The sequence below is a fragment of the Macrotis lagotis genome, chromosome 2 (assembly GCF_037893015.1).
Source record: "Macrotis lagotis isolate mMagLag1 chromosome 2, bilby.v1.9.chrom.fasta, whole genome shotgun sequence".
In the NCBI taxonomy this organism is placed as follows: domain Eukaryota; kingdom Metazoa; phylum Chordata; class Mammalia; order Peramelemorphia; family Peramelidae; genus Macrotis; species Macrotis lagotis.
Genome location: NC_133659.1, coordinates 121,893,591 through 121,912,810, shown reverse-complemented (window position 1 = coordinate 121,912,810; position 19,220 = coordinate 121,893,591). Strand labels below are relative to the sequence as shown.

The following is a 19,220-nucleotide window of genomic DNA, read 5'->3' as shown; positions in this document are numbered from 1 at the left end:
ACAGAAAAAGAACAGAATGTTTCTGTTTGTCATTTTGTGCTTTCAGCTCCCCATAATGCTGTCTTTTCACATGTTGATCTTTCCTTTTTAATAAACAGTAACTGCTTCACAAAACCAAGGACACCTGGGAAGTTACTTCACAAAATTGAAAGGGCTTGTGTTTCATGTTAACTTAAAAAAAACCCCGATGTGGTTGGGATTTCTACAATTTGTGGCCTTTCTTTAGATTGTTTTGGTTATATGCAAATGTGAAATACAAAAACAATAATCTTGCCTGAAATGCTTGATCAGCATTTTCCAAAAAGGAATGCTAGTGACTTAATTGCAATCAAAGCAATACATTAATGCCATTGCCAAATTAAGGAGACCCTATCTCTAGCAGAGGACACAAAAGCCCAGGGACACCTGGACAAATGTTTGGTATAGCTCCTGGAGAAAATTACAGATTCTTTTTCTTCAAAGAGCACTTCATCTCCTAACGGTGGAGTGACTAAGGCTGTACCTGAACAAGGTAAATAACCAAATTGCTGTAGCATTGCATCTTATCAACTACAAGTTGACCTGCTTGAGTGTGAAGAAATCAGTCATTCATAGGGTTGGGGTAAACAGTAGATTCAATGATAGTTTAAACCATGCCACCTAGAGGAAAAATAATGATAGGTTCTGCAGTGCAACATTTTAAAAGGACCCACAAACTACACTGGGTGTATTTTATCATTGCTAATTTATAAAACATGTAATGTAAAAATTATTTCTATTGCTATTTTTGGTTTAAACCTGAGACTTCAGTGGGGAAGTAAATTCCTTCTATGAAACCCCTTTCAAAGGAGGCAGGGTGGCAACCTCATGAATTTGTACATCATGGGGTCATAAATTAGGAATTTGAAGGGAATCTAGAAAGAAGCTAGTCCAGTTCATTTGCATATATAAGGATAAAAAGATATTGATGAGCATATTTCAATATAACCAGGTTCTTTTTATTTTTAGGATTTTGCAAGGCAAATGGGGTTAAGTGGCTTGCCCAAGGCCACACAGCTAGGTAATTATCAAGTGTCTGAGACCAGATTTGAACCCAGGTACTCCTGACTCCAGGGCCGGTGCTTTGTCCACTGTACCACCTAGCCGCCCACTGGATCTTTTTTAATGTATTTTATTTTATGCACTTAAAAACATTATCATGAGAAGAGGTCCCTAAGCTTAATGGTCAAAGGAGTTCATTAAACACACACACACACAGACACACACACATGTGCGAGCACGCTAAGAACTACTGATTTAGTCCAACCTGATTTTACAGATGAGTCAGTAAGTCAATAAAAATTAATTAAGTACTTAACTTTGTGCAGGAAATCTGGTAAGCACTGGGGTATATACAAAAAAGGAAAAGACTGCCCTCAAAAGGTTTATAATCTCATAGGTGAGTCAACAAACACAAACATGGTATAGACACAATAAACAGGAAATAATTAAGAGAGGGAAGGCACTAGATTTGAGGGGTGGCAGAAGGGTTCCCATAGAAGATGGGATTTTAATTGAACTTGACAGAAGCCAGGAGATGAAATGACATATTCCAGACACGGGAGAGAGATGGTGAAGAGATGGAGTGGTTTGTGTGGGAAGCAGCACAGAAGCCAGCCTCACTGCATCAAGGGATATGAAGGGATGGATGATGTGAGATGTCAAAGGTGGATGTGTGCGAGGAGATGAACATCTCAGGATTTTATATTTGATTCTCTATTTTATATTTGATTCTAGAGGTGAAAGGGAGCTAGTAGAGATCACTGAGCAAGAGGGGGACATACATATTACATTACACGTTGGGCCTTACATGAGGAAAATTACTTTGGTGGCTGAATGGAAGATGTATGGGAGAAGGGAGTCTTGAGGCAGGCAGCCCAATCAGCAGGCTAGGCATGGGGACCCGGAGTGATAATATGAGAGATAAGTTTTCATTGGAGAGGTGCTGCAAAGGTGAAATCACCAGGTCTCTGCAGCAGATTAGATACGGGGTGGGGGTGGGGGCAAGAAAGTGTGGAGTCAAGTATGATTAGGGGTTTGATAAGCAAGTTTGGAGAGGATTGGAGGCAGGGAATAAGGAGGCTAGGAAGAAAAATCCTTGCACAAGGCCATATAAGTAGTAAGTAATGGAGTTGTAATTTGAACACATATTTTTCTGACTCAATATTAAATACTTTCCATTAAACATGCTTACATTAATAATACTCCAAAGTTTTCTCCAGCCACCAAATCACACAAGCCAATTTCTGTCCAATAGGGAAAAAAAAAAACCTCTTACAAATAGTATAGGCTATCTCAATGGCAAGTTATTTGAAAATTATATTCCAAATCATTGCCAAAGTTAGGAATATATAGCCCCTTTGTTTACAGAGAATAAACTTTAGCAAGAATTAGGAAAATATGAAAAGTATGAAAACAAAATAGCACATTATCTAAAGTCTTACTGGCAAGGAATCTCACCATCTTAATATGCATAGATTAAATATAATTTGTAGAACTTCAAATTACAATTGAATTTTAGTACCAAATATAAAAAAAGCCGTTAAAGCTGGTCATTTTCCCTAGATAAATTGTTCATCACTGCAGTGATAATAATAATTATCCTATGTCAGAATACTCAGAAGATTCAATTAGCAATACTATGACCATAGATGCATATTTGGTGAAGCCTTTAAAAAAGATTTAGCTATGTTGCAATTAATATCCTTCAACACAGGACATGTGGTGGCATAGGTTTTAAGTACTAAATTGTATGTTTGCACAATAAAAGGTGGTTTTCCTCTTAACAAAGACTGTGTCCCACTTGCTTTGTAAGGATCTATCTATATGCATATTTCTCAGTGTAAGCAATGGAAATATCAGCCTCTATAGTACACTAATAACGTAGAATTCATGACACTATATTTGTACTAGAGGTTACTTTGAGTTTCATATGAAGTTCAACTCTATTTTTGGGATGAGAAAACTAAGGCTTGGAGAGGTTGTGACATGTTCAAAGTTCCTCAGGTAATGAGGGGCAGAAACAGAATTCACAACTAGGTCCCATTAACTTCAAATGAAGCACACTTTCCTACTGAAGCTGTTCAGTAGAAATCAGGAAAATTTTGGAGCTTTTGAGAAAAGCTGCCATTGGCAAAAAAACTGGTTTTGTTCTTTAGAACTCAAGTTTCCTAGACTGTTCAATGTGTTCTATTTCCAATGTCCTCGAAAGTAATTTTTTTTTTTGGCTGGGGTCTGGTGAATTAGTAACTCTGGTTTTTATATTCAAGAGCATTAGTCAGAAAGACTTGAGTTTAAATCCTGTCTCTGATAGGAGATGCATGACCCTGAGTGACTCACTTGAATCTCTCACTGGTTCTAAGGTTTCTTCTAGCCCTAAATGATGATCTTGTGATCTCTCAGTGGAATCTTAAAATTGAACATGGCCCAAACAGAACAGACAAACCATCTCTCCTTATTTATGTCCAGTATCACCTGATTCTCCCAGTTATCCATGATCAAAACTTTTGACTTGGAAGGTGAAAAAAGTAAAAAATCAACTATAACTCTTGTTGGTTACCAAGTCCCATTAATTGTGCCTCTGTAATCTTTTCCATTGCTTACCTCTTTATCTATTTCCATTGCTACAAACCAGGTACAAGTCCTGATTACAGCAAACCTTCAGTCCCTCTATCACAGACAGAATTCTTAATGAATAGATTTAATTAGGTCAATCTACTGAATTCAGAAGACCCATATTGCCTACTGAGTCAAAAATTCTTAAGCCAGATATTTATTCAAGGTCATCCACATGGCACCCCACCTTTCTACTAGATCAGACACTACTACACACCCATGGGGGGCATCATGCATCAGTTCAAAATGGATTACAAATCCATCTTTGTATTTATCAATTAAATTCCAATTTTTTTTTAGGTTTTTGCTAGGCAATGAGGTTAAGTGGCTTGCCCAAGCCCCCCCCCCCCCACACACACACTTATTAAGTGTCTGAGGCCAGATTTGAACTCAGATACTCCTGACTCCAGGGTTGGTGTTTTATCCACACCACCTAGCCACCCCTTAAATTCCAATTCTTATCAAGCATCTGTGTTCAGGTTACTACTCTAGATTATAGGAATAGAAAGGTAAAGACAGTTTTTAGGGCCCAAATTGCCATTGGAGATTAAATGTATAGAAAATGAGGTAATCTGATTGACTGGAGTGTATAGGAGTAATCACTAAAGATTTCTAAGGGGATGGTACCTAAGCTGGTTCTTAAACATTAAGGACATTAAAGGCAAGCTCATTTTTCTGGCTCCCGCTTTTGGCTAAAGCCATTCTCTATCAAGGGTAGGGAAACTTTTTTTTCTGTCATGGGATGTTTGGGTATTTGTAACATCATTTGTGGGCTATATTTGATCAAATATTGAATTTTGAATCTCCTGCAAGTTGCCAGACCAATATGGCCTCAGGGTCCAGAGGTTTGCTGCCCCTACTCTTCTCCACCTAGTTTTAAAAATTTCAACCTTCAAGTTTCATCTCAAATATCACAACTTTCAGTTCCTTATTATCCAAAGTACACTTTACCTTCTCTCACTTTATGAAAATATAGTCTACATTATGGTTATTGTACTGTATACCACTATATATTACGAGGGTAGGTCATATTCTAAAAGACTGTTCACTCCATGAAGCTGCCTAGAATCTTGTCCTGGTACTTTTACATCGATGATTCAAAAACAGCTGTTAGAAAAATTAAATTACCTTTTTCATTATAATTACAACTGTGAAAAAAGCAAAAAAATCAGTATGTACCTATGAGCCAGTGTCAATTATCATAGCTCCTATATCACCCTTAAGTGGTCAAGGATGACAAAAGGATAATTTAAATGTTGTAGTTCCAAAAGTAAGGGTCAAAGGCGTCTTCCTCACAGATGGTGAAAATATCAAAAGCAGTTTTAAATTGTCTTCTTGCTTTTTGATTTAATGACTGATATATTTTCTCTCCTCTAAACTTTAGACTTGCCTTTTCATTCAGACTGAGGGAATAGTTCTTGTTCACTATCAGAAATTTCTTATTACCCAACTGTTCATGTATTTTGATGAAAAAAATAAAATTAAAAACAAATACCTAAAATCAAATCAGAGGAGGGATCTTATAAGCACTATTTGGTAATGATGTGGAATTTAAAAAAAAATTCTTAGAGAAAAAAATACACAGGAGACTACTTCAGTCAATACATTGGCTAACTCTTCCGATTTTGTTTCTGAACAATTTAAAAAGTTCCTAGATTTCACTTATAATTACCTATGGCAAAAATTCCTGTGAAAAACTAATGCATACAAGCCTCTTGTTCTAAAATGATACAAAGTAGTAAGCATTCCTAAGGCTGCTACCATGCCAGAAATAAACATGAAATTATTTTCCCTCTTATTTAAAGGATATTGGAATGGTGACTATCTCTGTTTACACAGCACAGACAACCGTCACCCTGAATCCCAGGAGGATGTAGTTTTATACTTGCAACACATTAAGGGGACAAATATTATACAAAACCAAACATCATCATTTAGCAAAGTTCCTGAGGTTGTGTTTGATACTGCTCAATGTTTCAGCCACTGCTGCATCTGGCTGTTTCACTGCAGTTTTGAGAGTTGAGGTCAATCCATTGCTTCTATCAATTCCATGCTGGGCGATGAATTGACTTAAGGCCAAATTCTGGTTCTGCAAGAGCAAAGAGGCAACCCCCAAGCAGCTCAAGGATGGATCAACAGCTGCAGAGGCCACCCACGCATCAGGACACAGCTCTCAGCTGTCTCTCCATTCAGAATTCCAGTTGGTCCTGACCCCATAGAAATGTGGTGTTCCTGCTTTGATATTTATGAACCGATTACATTAGAAATGCAGTGTAATGATCCAGGGGTTGGAGAAAATGTTATTTATACAAATGTGGTTAACACCTCATCACTTTAAGCTAAGTTAATATTGCTCATTGTACTTTTTGTTTTCTGGGGTTTCTCTTGCCCCAAAATGCAACCCACATTTGTATTCACTGTATGATATAAAGTGTGACGGACAGAGTGGAGCTGTTGGACATCATGAGGCCCATAATTGAGCCAGCCTCTCAGAAGACCTAAATAACTGTTCTTTGGTTCAAGTTCAATGTTGACTTGGGGACCCAGTGGCTTGGAAAGTAGTCCAGAAGTCATAGGGTCTACTATCTATTGCATGGTAGCTCCCATTTTTTGCACTGTTTCTGGGCATCACTCACCTTTTCTTTTGGAGGAGAGAAAATTTGAAGCTTGGCAAAGAGCTGCTGGAGGATGTAAAAGAAAGGTGATGTTTCTAAGTTTCTTCTAGCTATAACTTTCTATGATTGTTGCTAATGCTGTACAATATGGAAACAATGAATCCTAAGCTAAGGAAATAATTTTTAAAAATTAATGAAAAAATTTTAAACTCCTCCCTCCCAATTTAAAATTTAGAAGACTTTAAATGTTAATATAAAGTTACAACATCAACATTTTCTAAAACCTCACATGGTTTTAAAAATTTTAAAGGCACAACCACTTAATTTTACTATATATAAAAGTTTCTAACTGTGCATTATATTTTTTGACAAAGACACAGAAATTACTGAGTTATATTAGCCCTGTGAGATACACAGTAGAACTAGTATTCCCATGTGACATGTATAGAAGCTGCTTCAAGAAAATTAGGTGAAATACTTTTGGTAACATGTTCAGTAAAATGCTGGAGCCTCAGGTATCCTTTTTCAAAGTCCAGGACTCTTTCTATCATGCCACTCTGCCTCTAAAATATTTCAGTCAAAAATCAAAATAGTTCTAAATGTGTTAGGGACTTAAAACTTAGTATTTTCATAAAATTTATTCATTTACTTTGAACATATGGGCTAAAAATCAAATTCAAGGAAAAAAGCCAAAAGCTTATGCCAAAGATAAGGTAACAGTTGTATATTGAATATACAGTTAATATACAGCTGTATATTCATTCTCTTTATTCAGTTACTATATCAGCAGAAATTAAAGGGGGAAGAAGTGGGATAAAGATGAATGAATTTCAACAAAGGCAAAGCACAATTGCAAGCAATGCTTTGAATTCTGACTCTGAGCATGAAAATGTATTCAAAATTATAGTGAGTTTTGATTTTTGGATACTGTGTCAAGGACCACCTTGGGGTGTAGTCAGAAGGAAAAACTCAAAAAAAAATCCAATTTTAAAGAATTTCTTCAAAGGAACTATACCTAACCATAATCAAATCATACTGGAATGCCTCACTAAATTTAACAACTGATAGAGAAAATCCTTTAATCTTCAGAAAAAAACAAGTTACCAACTACTGCCCACTGTAGTAATGATTTACAAAAACTGGAATGAAGGAAAAAAGGCAATAAAGTAATAGAAATAACAAGTCATAATTCTCTGATGGAAGGCTAGTGGTTAGAACAACTACACAGAATGAGTTGTGTGTGGCTTTCTATAGTATAAATTCTCTGATTAAAAAAATCAAATGTTATACTTTGTTAAAATATATACTTCTTTAATGTTGCTTCTTAGTTTAACTAAAGTATCATTTGCTTAAAATCTACAGAACATACTCTTTCCAAAGTTGGCTGGAAACTCTGTGTCCATCTGAATTTCAACTTCAGAAAAGCTCACTTTTTTGTAGCAAAGTATAGCAGATTTTAAGATCAGGAGTAAAACTCACAGCGCCTACCTCTGCCTTGAATAGTCAGTAAGATTCATCTACCCAGCTGGCCATAATTCAGACTCCTGTTTTCTTGGGGAGGGAATGAGAGAGCTTTTTGTAGGCACAGAATGGTTCTCTCTTCAGTTTCAAAATTTAGTCTTACTGCCAATTCACCTCAAATAGTCTCTCATAATATCTGCAGGCCCTAAAATATTCCCTCTACCTATAACTGACATGCAATATAAGGCATATGTCAATCATACTGACCATTAAAGTGTGATAGAGCAGAAAGTGAATTCTATATCCTCAATTAAGATTATTCCCCAAAGTGAGGTTAATATATGTGAAGTGGTTGTTATAGACCATATTTGTTCATTCTAGTTTTTGACAATCTGCTGTATCCAGTAATCCCTGGTTCAAATATAGGCCAAACCCCACTATAACAAATATAATTCAAACAAAAAGTTCGCTTTAAACAGCAAAAAAACAAAACAAAAAAACCTTAGTTTCTAGAAGATGGCTCATTTATTTCATGCAGTCTTTGACATAAACACACTGCAGTGGAAATTAAGACTTGGGTCAGAGAATTTTTTAAAAAAAGCAATTTAAATTGTGGTTAATGACTGGAAAAGAAATGAGAAGGTTCATCTTAGCCTTTGTATGAGCAAAATGATGTAGTGCAGAGAACATTAAATTCTGGGTTAAAGGGCCTGGACTGGCCTTTTGTTCTTCCATTTAATAACTGTGACTTTGGTCAAGTGGTCTAATGTCTCTGTGTACCTCAGTTTATTCATCTGTAAATTAAAAGTATTAGAAGACTTCTTAAGTCTTTTCTAGCTCTAAGTCTATAATTTTGTGAAAGTCTATTATTTCATCAGTGTAGATTACTTTGATGAAGAAAATTCCTCCAATAATAAATTTCACTGACTGTTCTGCAACTTAAAATGTTAAGTTACTTGCTCAGGAACTCACTGCCAAGATGTGTCCCAGGTAGGTTCTGAACCCAGGTCTTCCTAACTTTGAGACCAAATGTCTAACCAATGTGCACTGCTGCCTTTGAAGATGCTAATTTAATGTACCATATTGTTACTCTGAGGTTTGTAATTGTTTAATAAATTATTTTAAAGCCCCTTTGGGATGAAAAGAATAGATCCACATCTGAACTGTATGATATAACTTTTACATATGCTTCAAACAAGAGACTATGAAAACCCATTAAGAGTCATGACTTGGAACACAAAACAAAGTGTAGGATTTATAGTGATTTGCAAAGAACAGAATGATTAGATATGTGATGAGTAATTCACTCCAATTTAAGGATAGTGTGGTTAGAAAGGTGAATAAAATATATGAACCTTCTTAAAGTCCAGTGGAAGCTATACTGTGAATGACTTTCATGTTCCACTAAGAAATTTCTCTAAGGAGATGTTAGCATGCTAGCATCGCCAAATACAAGGACAAAAAAATACTTTTGAATGAATCTTATGATTTCTTATGAGCAATTAACTTCTCATTTTAAATTGCAGAATAGTTAACGAATTTATATGAACCTTATATTTTCTAGTGAGTAGTTTAAAATTGCTATTAACAGGATGAAAACAAAACAGCAAAAATCCACCAACATGTATCCTCAAATATTTACTAATTTATCATTATACATGTGACAGTTTTAAAGTAGTGAAGAATAACCACTTTTAAATACTTTGAGAAACAATGACCTATCGGTAGAATTAAGTAAATTATAACCAGTATTTTAGTGTTTTATGAAGGAAACATTAATACAATATATTTTCTATTTTACAAAGAATTTAAACAGATTTAGTGTTTTAATTATAAATATGTCATATGCAATCTAATAAATCAGTCTTATGAAATTGTGAATTTATGTTTTTGAGGTTTCCATTTTCTGGGACAGATACTGTTATACATTATCACTGAGGGTCTGGATAGTGATCTTAATTTTATATATATGCATGCATATAAAAATACATGTGCAATATCTATATATATGTTTATTTCCTATTAATTTTTGCAAATGATTTGGGAGAAGAGTATATCTCTTATTTCCATACCTCTTATCTGGGATGGTGCTTATCTTCTGTTGATGGACCTAAACTTAAGGCAAACTAATTCTTATTTCTCCTCAAAGAGTAGCTCAGATAAAAGGATGCTTAGGCATCCAAATCAGCAAAATCCTAGAAAATAGAAGCCAAGTGCATTTCATTCAGAACATGTGACACAATTTCAACAAATTTATTGGTACCAATATATGGAGAGAAAGGTGTTACAAAAAAAATGAATATACACAGGGAAGAAAAATAGATGTAAAAATGTCAGACTACTTAAAATATGTATTTATGTATTGGTTAATGCCTTTTGATTGTGCTTAAAATTTAGCCCAATCTTCTCAAGGTCAACCGTATTTTTATAGAGTGGCTGGTTAGGAATGGTGGTTGAGTCCACAGCCACGCACGCTGACTTTATGGAAAGACGTAGCATCAAAATCCCCCACCAATGTGCCTATTGATTTAATGTTCTATTTCATGCTAATGAAGCTGGTTCCTAATATACTTTTATTTTGCCTTTGATTTTTGCAAGGCAATGGGGTTAAGTGACTTGCCCAGAGATCACACAACTGGGTAATTATTAAGTGTCTGGGACCAGTGCTCTATCCACTGTGCCACTTAGCTGGCCCCCAATATTCTTTTAGATAAAAATTTGATCAACACTGGACTTAGGCAGCAATCTAAGAAAACTGAAAATAAATTCAATACTTCTGTAACTCTGACTGTATTCAGTCAGCTTTTTGTGAGGGGAAACTAGAGAGATGGTCCAAGATTTGAATGTCATCTATATAGAAATTTCCCAATAGAGAAATTGTCCACTGACAAAGTCAGGTGATGTATTTTAAGATATTATTTACTTCCAGTTGAAAAGAAATAAAGTACTAAAAGTTAAGTGACTGATCCAAGAATACATAACTAGCTATCTTCCTGATTCCAAGGCCAGTGCTCTATGGCCACTATGTCACACTGACTCTATACATGTAATATCTGTCATTCTAGATTTAGACACGATCTGTTCAAAACATATTTCATGTCTAAAAAAGGCATTATTGTTTGGACTTCTGGGTTACTGCTTAATAAATTAACAGTATCTACTAACACAAAGCTGAGAATACTTCTCGGTAGATACAGTGAAAGTAATAAGAAAGTAAGTATAATCTGAAAATTTTGGATACCATTTCCTCAAGTTTTAGAACAAAAAAAAAAAGAAATTAGTCTCTACCATCACACTGACCTATTATGTACAAAAAAGAAATTTGGTTCTAATATTATGATATTCAGATAAATACATGCTTTATAAATATGCTAATGCAATGTGAGAATAAAAATAATTTATAAAAGCATCTAAAGCATTAAAGGTAATTAAAGCATGCAAAAAAGAAATGACATTTCATTCCTCCTCTCCACCGATTAATGACAGAATTTGAATCCTTGGTAAATACAATTTTGTGGTAAGGATGTAGATGGGAATAATTAAAAAACCGTTGGCTCTATTTTCTTTGCTTTGACATCCATTGCTAGGTTCATATTTGTACCAGGCTAATCTTTCAATTAATCTATACAAAGGCTGCAAATGTTCAGTTCTTGAGGTAAAACCTGTTCAAGTACTTGGGTGTGTGTGCTTCGCTCAGGATTTGTCTTATTTTAGCTGGTATAGTTTATGGGTATATAGAAGATCAATTCTCTGTTAAAAAAAAGTAATTAAGAACCTAAGAAAATGAACACCGGGGGCGGCTAGATGGTGCAGTGGATTAAGCACCGGCCCTGGAGTCAGGAGTACCTGGGTTCAAATCCAGTCTCAAACATTTAATAATAAATAGCTGTGTGGCCTTGGGCAAGCCACTTAACCCCATTTGCCTTGCAAAAACCTAAAAAAAAAATAAAAATAAAAAAATAAATGAACACCATAGCCTTTTCTACTCTGCTCTAGAAAAAATTTCTAAGGTTTAGGATCTACAAATTTGAAGCAATACAATTTCCTAACAGCTATCCTCTCCTTTGCTTGTGAGTTCAACAGATAATATCACTCTGAAAAAGGGAACCACAAGTTCTTGAATAAGGGTATGTTCCTTCAAAACAACTTTTTGTTGAACTAAAAATTAAAGCTCACCAGCTTCTGGCACAATTTTCATGAAATAATTTTCAACAGAATACTTATTTTAAGAGTTTAGTGGCAAGAGAAACCATGTACTTCAAGAATTTAAATAGTCCATTTAAAAAATAAAAACATAGGTGCTATAAGGAATATGACACAATCAACTGTGTCATTTTAACCTATATTAGGACGTCATAATCCTACTTACTAAATTCTAGTTATATTAATAGTGACAGTATATTTGCTTATGTTACAATAACAAGACACCAATTCCACAATTTAATATGTCAAGTGATCAGAAGTAAGGATTAATGCACGTTGAGTTTTGCTAGTTTTAGCCCCTGGATATTCTGGGTATGCATATTACTTTATGATAATAAATATCAAGATGTGCTAATGTGTCTTTTAATATCAAATATCAAATGAGCTTGAAAATGTAAATATTTCTGCTATTAAAGCGTTTTAAGTTTTTGAAAACATGCTATACAGTATACACCAAATGCAAGTATGTTAAAGATTAAAAAAAAAGGAATTATTCTTTGTGAGCGATGATTGAGAACAGGATGATCTTAAAAACCTGAACAAAGTTGTTGAATATAGATAGCATTAAGGAACTCTGAATTCTTAAGATTTTCTTTTCTTTTTTTTAAAAAAAATTGGCTCTAATCGTAAATAAAACCTTCACAAACTCCCATCTAAACCACTCACAATGTACAATCTTGAACAAAAGTTAAGCAAAATGAGATGGAGTAATCAGTGCAATTTACACACTTGTATTTTACTGTTTGTTAAGAGAAATGAAAGGTGAGAGAGCTTTAATGTTATTAATTCAGCATCAATATCATCCTTATTGTAGCCCACTGGACTATACAAAAATTCGACTATAGACCAATTTTATTAAACCACATAGATCCAATCCTAACTTCTTTTCCATCACTGATAAAATACTTGATAGTCAATATCCAAAATACTAATCTTTTATAACCTACCTTATCAATCAAATCTATCACTCCCCCCAAACCAAATCAGATAAGTATAAGAAGAATAGCATACTGGCCTCCTCCAAATAACAAAACAAAAACAAAACATCACCCACTCAAGACATTTACTTCCCCCTCCCCCGCAAACTGAAACAATAACCAGCCTGTCTCTCCAAAGTGATTTTATGTTTAAAATAAATATGAAAAGAATGAGAAAGAATCCCTCACTTGTAGGTCTGCAATTTTTTTAAAACTGAATTTCCATGGCTCTCAAATTGAATCAAAGTCAGAAACTACAGTTCTAACTTTGTTTTATTACTTATATTTTTCCTCAGTCCCTCTAAAAGAAAAATGATACTGAATACTGAATGATACTGAATACTGAGTAGGTGTCTACTCAGAATAAGCACTCACATACTAACGTGTAGAATTATAGTTTATAAGTAAATATTAATTAAAAATTAAACAGAGGCCATCTTCATTACCAGTTGGTAATAACATTTCTAAGTATGACAATTGTTTGGAAATGCAAGAACTCACAATAAGACTCATAACTAATATTTAAACTTGTAACGAACTTGGTGAAATATGTCAAGAGGTACTATTTTGTTTTGAATATATAAAATGTTTTGGAGAAATGCTAAAAATCGTAACAGTTTTGGAAAATAGTTTTGGATTTTGATGTAGATCAAGAAAAAACTTAAGTAGAAAAAAAGAGACAATTTTGAAGTTGGTGAAAATAAAAGTCTGCTGTTTTCTCTTTAAAGAACATTTGCATTATCACCTCCATATTGAAAAGTCATTTAAATGATAAACACTTTAATATAAACACTTTAATATAAAAAATAAATTTATCAAGGATTTCTTTTTCTCTGTGGTGTCCTTTGTCAATCACTTATGAAGTGTCATTCTGTGTTATCTGGTCCATCACTCTCCTTATCCCAGTCTTTCATTGTTGCTCCCATCATAAAGTCATCACGCAATATATGCCAGCTTGAGCCCTGTTCTGATTTCCCTTTAGTCTGTGGAAAGAGAAAAAAAGAATCAGAACTGAAAATGCAGTAAAACCCAAACCGCAAAACAAACTCCACTTTACCTTACAGCTTTTACAATGGCAGTGTAACATAGACAAATTGTTGAAATTTGCTTTATTTGTATCCTATGATCACATATGTGCAAAAGAATTTTTTAAAAGCCTATATGTTAATAAAACTTATTTTTAATAATCCAATAAAAGACAGATGGAAACAAAACACTTATTTTTCATTAACTAAAGAGTCAGACTTAGCCCTGGCTTCCCTTATTAAAGTCTTTTTTGGCAATCAAAATACTCGTGATATCATTTACCAACCCTCAGGTGCTAATTCATTAGGAAAAAAAAATTCTGGCACATTATTTAAATATGAAGTTAATAAAGTCTTTAATTTGGCCCATATTAAACATTTTACATATTTTTTTGATTTGTGAATTAAATCTCCTTTGGTAAATTATAGCCTTACTACCTGGTCCAGTCATACAGCTATATGAAACAAAGCTGTTTCCAAAGCAATTTTGGACTCATACTTGCACCTCAATAATGGTGTATTTCTGCTTAATGATAAACAAACTTGGAAACTACATCAATCTGAGATGAATAATATCAACATATTAAATAAGGGCAATTCCTTCATCTTATCTATAACATTCAATACCTTATTACAGAGGCCAAGAAAGCAGATGAACCATTTCGTGATACAACAGTACCACCTTGTGGTATTATTTATGAAAAACAACTTGTTAAGAATTTGGCAAAAAGAAAGATCTTCATAAAGCTATAAAGATCCCATTCTATATTAATGTACAAAAAAGATGCATGCAAATATATTGATAAATTTAAAAAATATAGCCTCTTAACTACTTTAACTTTATATTCAAAGAAATTAGTAAAAGATTTTTTCTAGCATTATTTGAGTTTCTCGCAGCTTATTCATATGTACTAAAATTCTGTTCAGTTTTAAATCAATAACTATTAATTTTACCAAAAATATGAAGGCAATGACAAATAGGACAAGACTAAAACTAACTCTCCTTTACACACCCTTCTATGTAAAAAAGAGACATACCAAAGAAGTAGAAGGCTAAAAGATTTAAAAGGTTATTTGTTTTTCCTAATACCAAAGTTCCCAAACCAAATATCAAAACTCTAAATGGCTGATGGACATTGGCAATGTGCTAAAGCAGAGGAGATATTATAATTTGGAAGCAGTGGTGGATGGGAGGGCAACTCTCAAAAGTCAGGAAAGTTTAGATTCAATAGCTGCTCCTGACATGTTGGCTCGGTGAGCAAGTCTCTTGCCTTGTTACAATGCTCTCAAACAATTTTCTAAATAAAGAAGCTTCCAAACAAGTATCTAATCAGCACTTGAAATGAGTTTCTCTGGATCTGTAGCTTCCAACACTGATAAAAACCCTTCCTCCAAACATCAACTTAGTTTCCTTCCATTAATACTTGCCTTAAAAAAAAAAAATCAAAACCACAGCCTTCATTCAATCTAAATGAATAAATCTATATTTTATTTTCATATTGAGACTTGTGGTTTAGTAATGACAAATAGTACAATGATATTCTGAGAATTTGCATTTATTAAGTGTGAACACTAGAAAAAAAACAGAACTGGGAATTTAATTTCCAAGGAATGCTACAGAATTACATGGGAAAATAAAGACAAGTTAACTTTCCTGGAAGGTGAAACAAGAGGGCAAACTTGATAGTTTCCAAGTTTGCTTCCAGGTCTAAACCCTATTATTTACTAATTTCCATTAGGTGACAGACACAAAAAAGACAGAATTCAGATGAAATTTCAGTTCTCTTCCTTACATCATTTTAACAACAAAAAGATCTTGCATTTCAATATTTAAAGGCACTTCATTAAAAGATGCACCTCTAACATCAGCTAGTTGAGTACCAGTATGTCCATGGGCTCAAGTACGAGAGAAGGCAGCAAGAGAAATCCAAGTAAGGTACACAAAGTAGAGACAACAACTGGAAGACTGGATACAGAGTTTAGGAAGAACAAGAGGGTAAAAATCCTTGAGTCTGTTTAAAAATATCAGTTAAAAAACCTGGGAATATATAGTGTGGAGAAGGTTCAGAATGAATGTAATAGACTCTGATGAACAGAGCTGTTAATGAAAGAGGAATTACATCTGTTTTTTTAGGTCCAGAAGAAGCTAACAGAGGCAAGGTGTAAAAAATCACAAAGAGGCTAATTTAGGTCTGATGACAAGATAAATCATCCCTCCGATTACAATTATCTAAAAAAGAGGAATGAGTTGCAGCCAAGGGAAATGGAGTTCTTCATCATGTAAGGTTTTTTAAAAGAATGATTGGATATATTGTAGTTGGGATTCTTTTTTTGGTGATAAGTTACACCAGGTGTATGTGAAGTATCTTCTAAGAATAAGATCTTTTCATTCTGCAATTCTTAGCCTGTACACTGACTGACAAATAATGAAACTAATGTCATAATTAGTAAACCATATCTAAAGGCAATTTCCATAATTACTCCCTCCCACCCCCAATTCAAAGATACACTGATAGCCAAGGCAGTTATAACATCAATTATAACATCAATTTAAATCACATGAGGTTTCTCAACACAGAAAGTTCGGGAAGTTTACAAATAAATATGCATCAGGAACTTATCATCAACTATGCCCAAAGGGTAATAAAATTGATCCAGCAATACCTCTATGAGGTCTATATCCCAAAGAAATACCCCAAAAGGGGAAAAGACCTACATGTATAAAAATATAAAAATATTTATAGCAGCTCTTTTTGTAGTGACAAAGAACTGGAAATTGAGAGAACACTCATCAATTGGGGAATGGCTGATGAATGAAACGAATAGCACCAAGTGAACATTATAAGAGCAAGTATGTGAGATGGTCCTCTCAGTATCAAGGACAATCTCAGTGATAAAGGACAATCCTGAGACCTGTTCTGGAAAATGCCATCCATATCTAGAAAAAACAATTATGAAGTTCATTTTTTAAAACTTCTTTTGTTGTTTCTTTCTCTCTAATAGCACCCCCCCCAGTTATAATTCTTCTTTGACAACACAACTAATATGGAAATATGTTAAATGGCATTTACACATACAAATCTTCATCTGATGCTGTACTGCCATGATGGGGGGTGGGGAGGAAGGAAGGGTAGAAAATGTTTGCAAAAGGATAAATGTTGAAAACTATCTTCATGTAATTAGAAAAAAATAAAAGTTTTGTTGGGAAAAAAAAGAAACACATCATAGATCTTCAGGTAGAAATAGACTCTAGTAGACATCTATTCCAACTTAAGTCCCTCCCCCAAATCCCCATCTTCAAGAAATGGTTCTTCAATCTTTGTTTACAGATCTACAGTGAAAGGTAAACCATTACCTTCCTTAGGCAAGTCATTCTACTTTAGGATAGCTTTGACTGTTAGAAAACTTTTGATGAGCTCAATCCTAAGTTTGCCTTTTCAGCAATGTCTATAAAAATTACTACTTTAAGAGAAATTAATTTTGATAGTTCTGCTATCTGGAATCAAATTAATTTCTCTAAAGGAACATATTACTTATAGCTTTCAAAAACACTTGCCTTTGAGGCAGCTAGGTGGCTTAGTGGATAGAGTACTAGCCTTGGAGTCAGGAGGACCCGAGTTCAAATGCGACCTCAGACTTTAATAATTATCTAGCTGTATGTCCTTGGGCAAGTCACCCCACTCCACTGCCTTTGTGAATATTTTCTTCTTCAGGCTAAGCAATCTCAGTTTATTCAATCAATTCTGATACAGAAAATAGATTTAGTTTTGGAATAAATCTGAGGGATCATCTGGTCCAATCCCCTCATTTTACAGATGTGGAAACTGAAGCCTACAAAAGTTAAGCAACTTGCCCAACATGATAACCATAGTAAATGGAAGACCTGGGATTTGAACCTAAGTCTTCTGACTTTAACTCTAGCAAGAATCAAGGTCCTTGATTATTTTCACTGTATTTTCTGGGTATTTTCTATACTAGAACCGAACCCCATATTCCAGATGAGATCTAACCACACCAAAGTAGAACGGAAAGAAGAAAAGCATTTATTAAGTACCTACTACATACTTGGCACTATGCAAATATTACTCTGCTCTGATTCCCACAATGACTCTGTGAACTAAGCGAACCCTATTTCAGAGCTGAGGAAAATATGGTAGACCTGAGATGAAGTGACTTATCTAGTATTACAGGGCTAAGATATGGGCCAAATTTGAACTCAGGTCTTAATTCCAAGACTAGCATTCTATCCACTATACATATTATTAAATCCTTTTTCCTGTTAGCTATACTTCTCTTACTGAAACCCCAAATTTTAATTTTTTTTATTGCTAACTCATACTGAATAGCAGAATATATTTTTAAGCTATTTCACAGGGTTTTTTCCCCTATCTAAACATGCTCACTTCAACTTATTCTTAGGAAGCTGATTTTGTTGTTGTTCTCAAGCCTATTAAATTAGGCAACTTTGGTACATAGATAGCTGTCTTGAAGCCCAAAGACTTAGTTTCGGTTCAGTTTTTCCTCTGATACCTACTGGCAGTATGACCCTGGGCAAGTCATTTAACAGCTCAATGCTGCATTAGTAGTGGAAGTTTTCTCATACAAAAATTCTGTGTGCCAATGAAATCTCAGGTTTGATTACTTATCAAATTTCACCTTATTTCAATCCAATGTTCTAGACCAGAGGTGTCAAACTAGCTGTAGGTGACAAGGAGTCTGCAAACCTACTGTTTATGGCCTGAAACAGATTAAAATGTAATTAGAGAATGCTTAAGAAAAGTAATTAAAAATACAAAACAAGGGGCAGCTAGGTGGCGCAGTAGACAGAGCACTGGCCCTGGAGTCAGGAGTACCTGAGTTCAAATTCAGCCTCAGACACTTAATCATCTAGCTGTGTGGCCTTGTGCAAGCCACTTAAGCCCATTTGCCTTGCAAAAACCTAAACAAACAAACAAACAAACAAATAAATAAATACAAAACAAAAAAATATATAAATTTGTGGTTTTCTAAGTCAAGATGTGGTCCCCAGGGATCTGTTTCTATTTGAGATTAATTCTAGACTCTGTGGAAACACATAAAAACCTCCTTTTTAGTTTCTCTAAGAATATAAGAAACTAATATTTTCCTTGAAAGTACTTTCCAGCTCCTAAGAAAAAGCCCTATAGATAGTTAGTGAAGGGAAAAAGACAAAAAAACAAATCCTTTTTACAGAACATTTCTCTGATAAAAGCCTCAATTCTCAAATAGAGTTTGATCAAATTTCAACAATTTGAATCATTCCCCAATCAATAAATAATTAAAGCTAT

The 19,220-nt window shown here is 34.3% G+C and overlaps 1 protein-coding gene across 2 annotated transcripts in view; it reads right to left on the bottom strand.

The window, feature by feature from the left end:
• Window positions 1–8,473: 8,473 nt before the first annotated feature.
• RRP15 (ribosomal RNA processing 15 homolog) overlaps window positions 8,474–19,220 on the bottom strand; it is a 64,664-nt gene continuing 53,917 nt past the window's right edge. For both annotated transcript variants that reach the window (XM_074222686.1, XM_074222687.1), the window contains one exon: window positions 8,474–13,872. In XM_074222686.1, coding sequence (XP_074078787.1) covers window positions 13,815–13,872 — 58 coding nt within the window. In that variant the 3' untranslated portion in view covers window positions 8,474–13,814. The remainder of the gene's footprint in view (window positions 13,873–19,220) is intronic.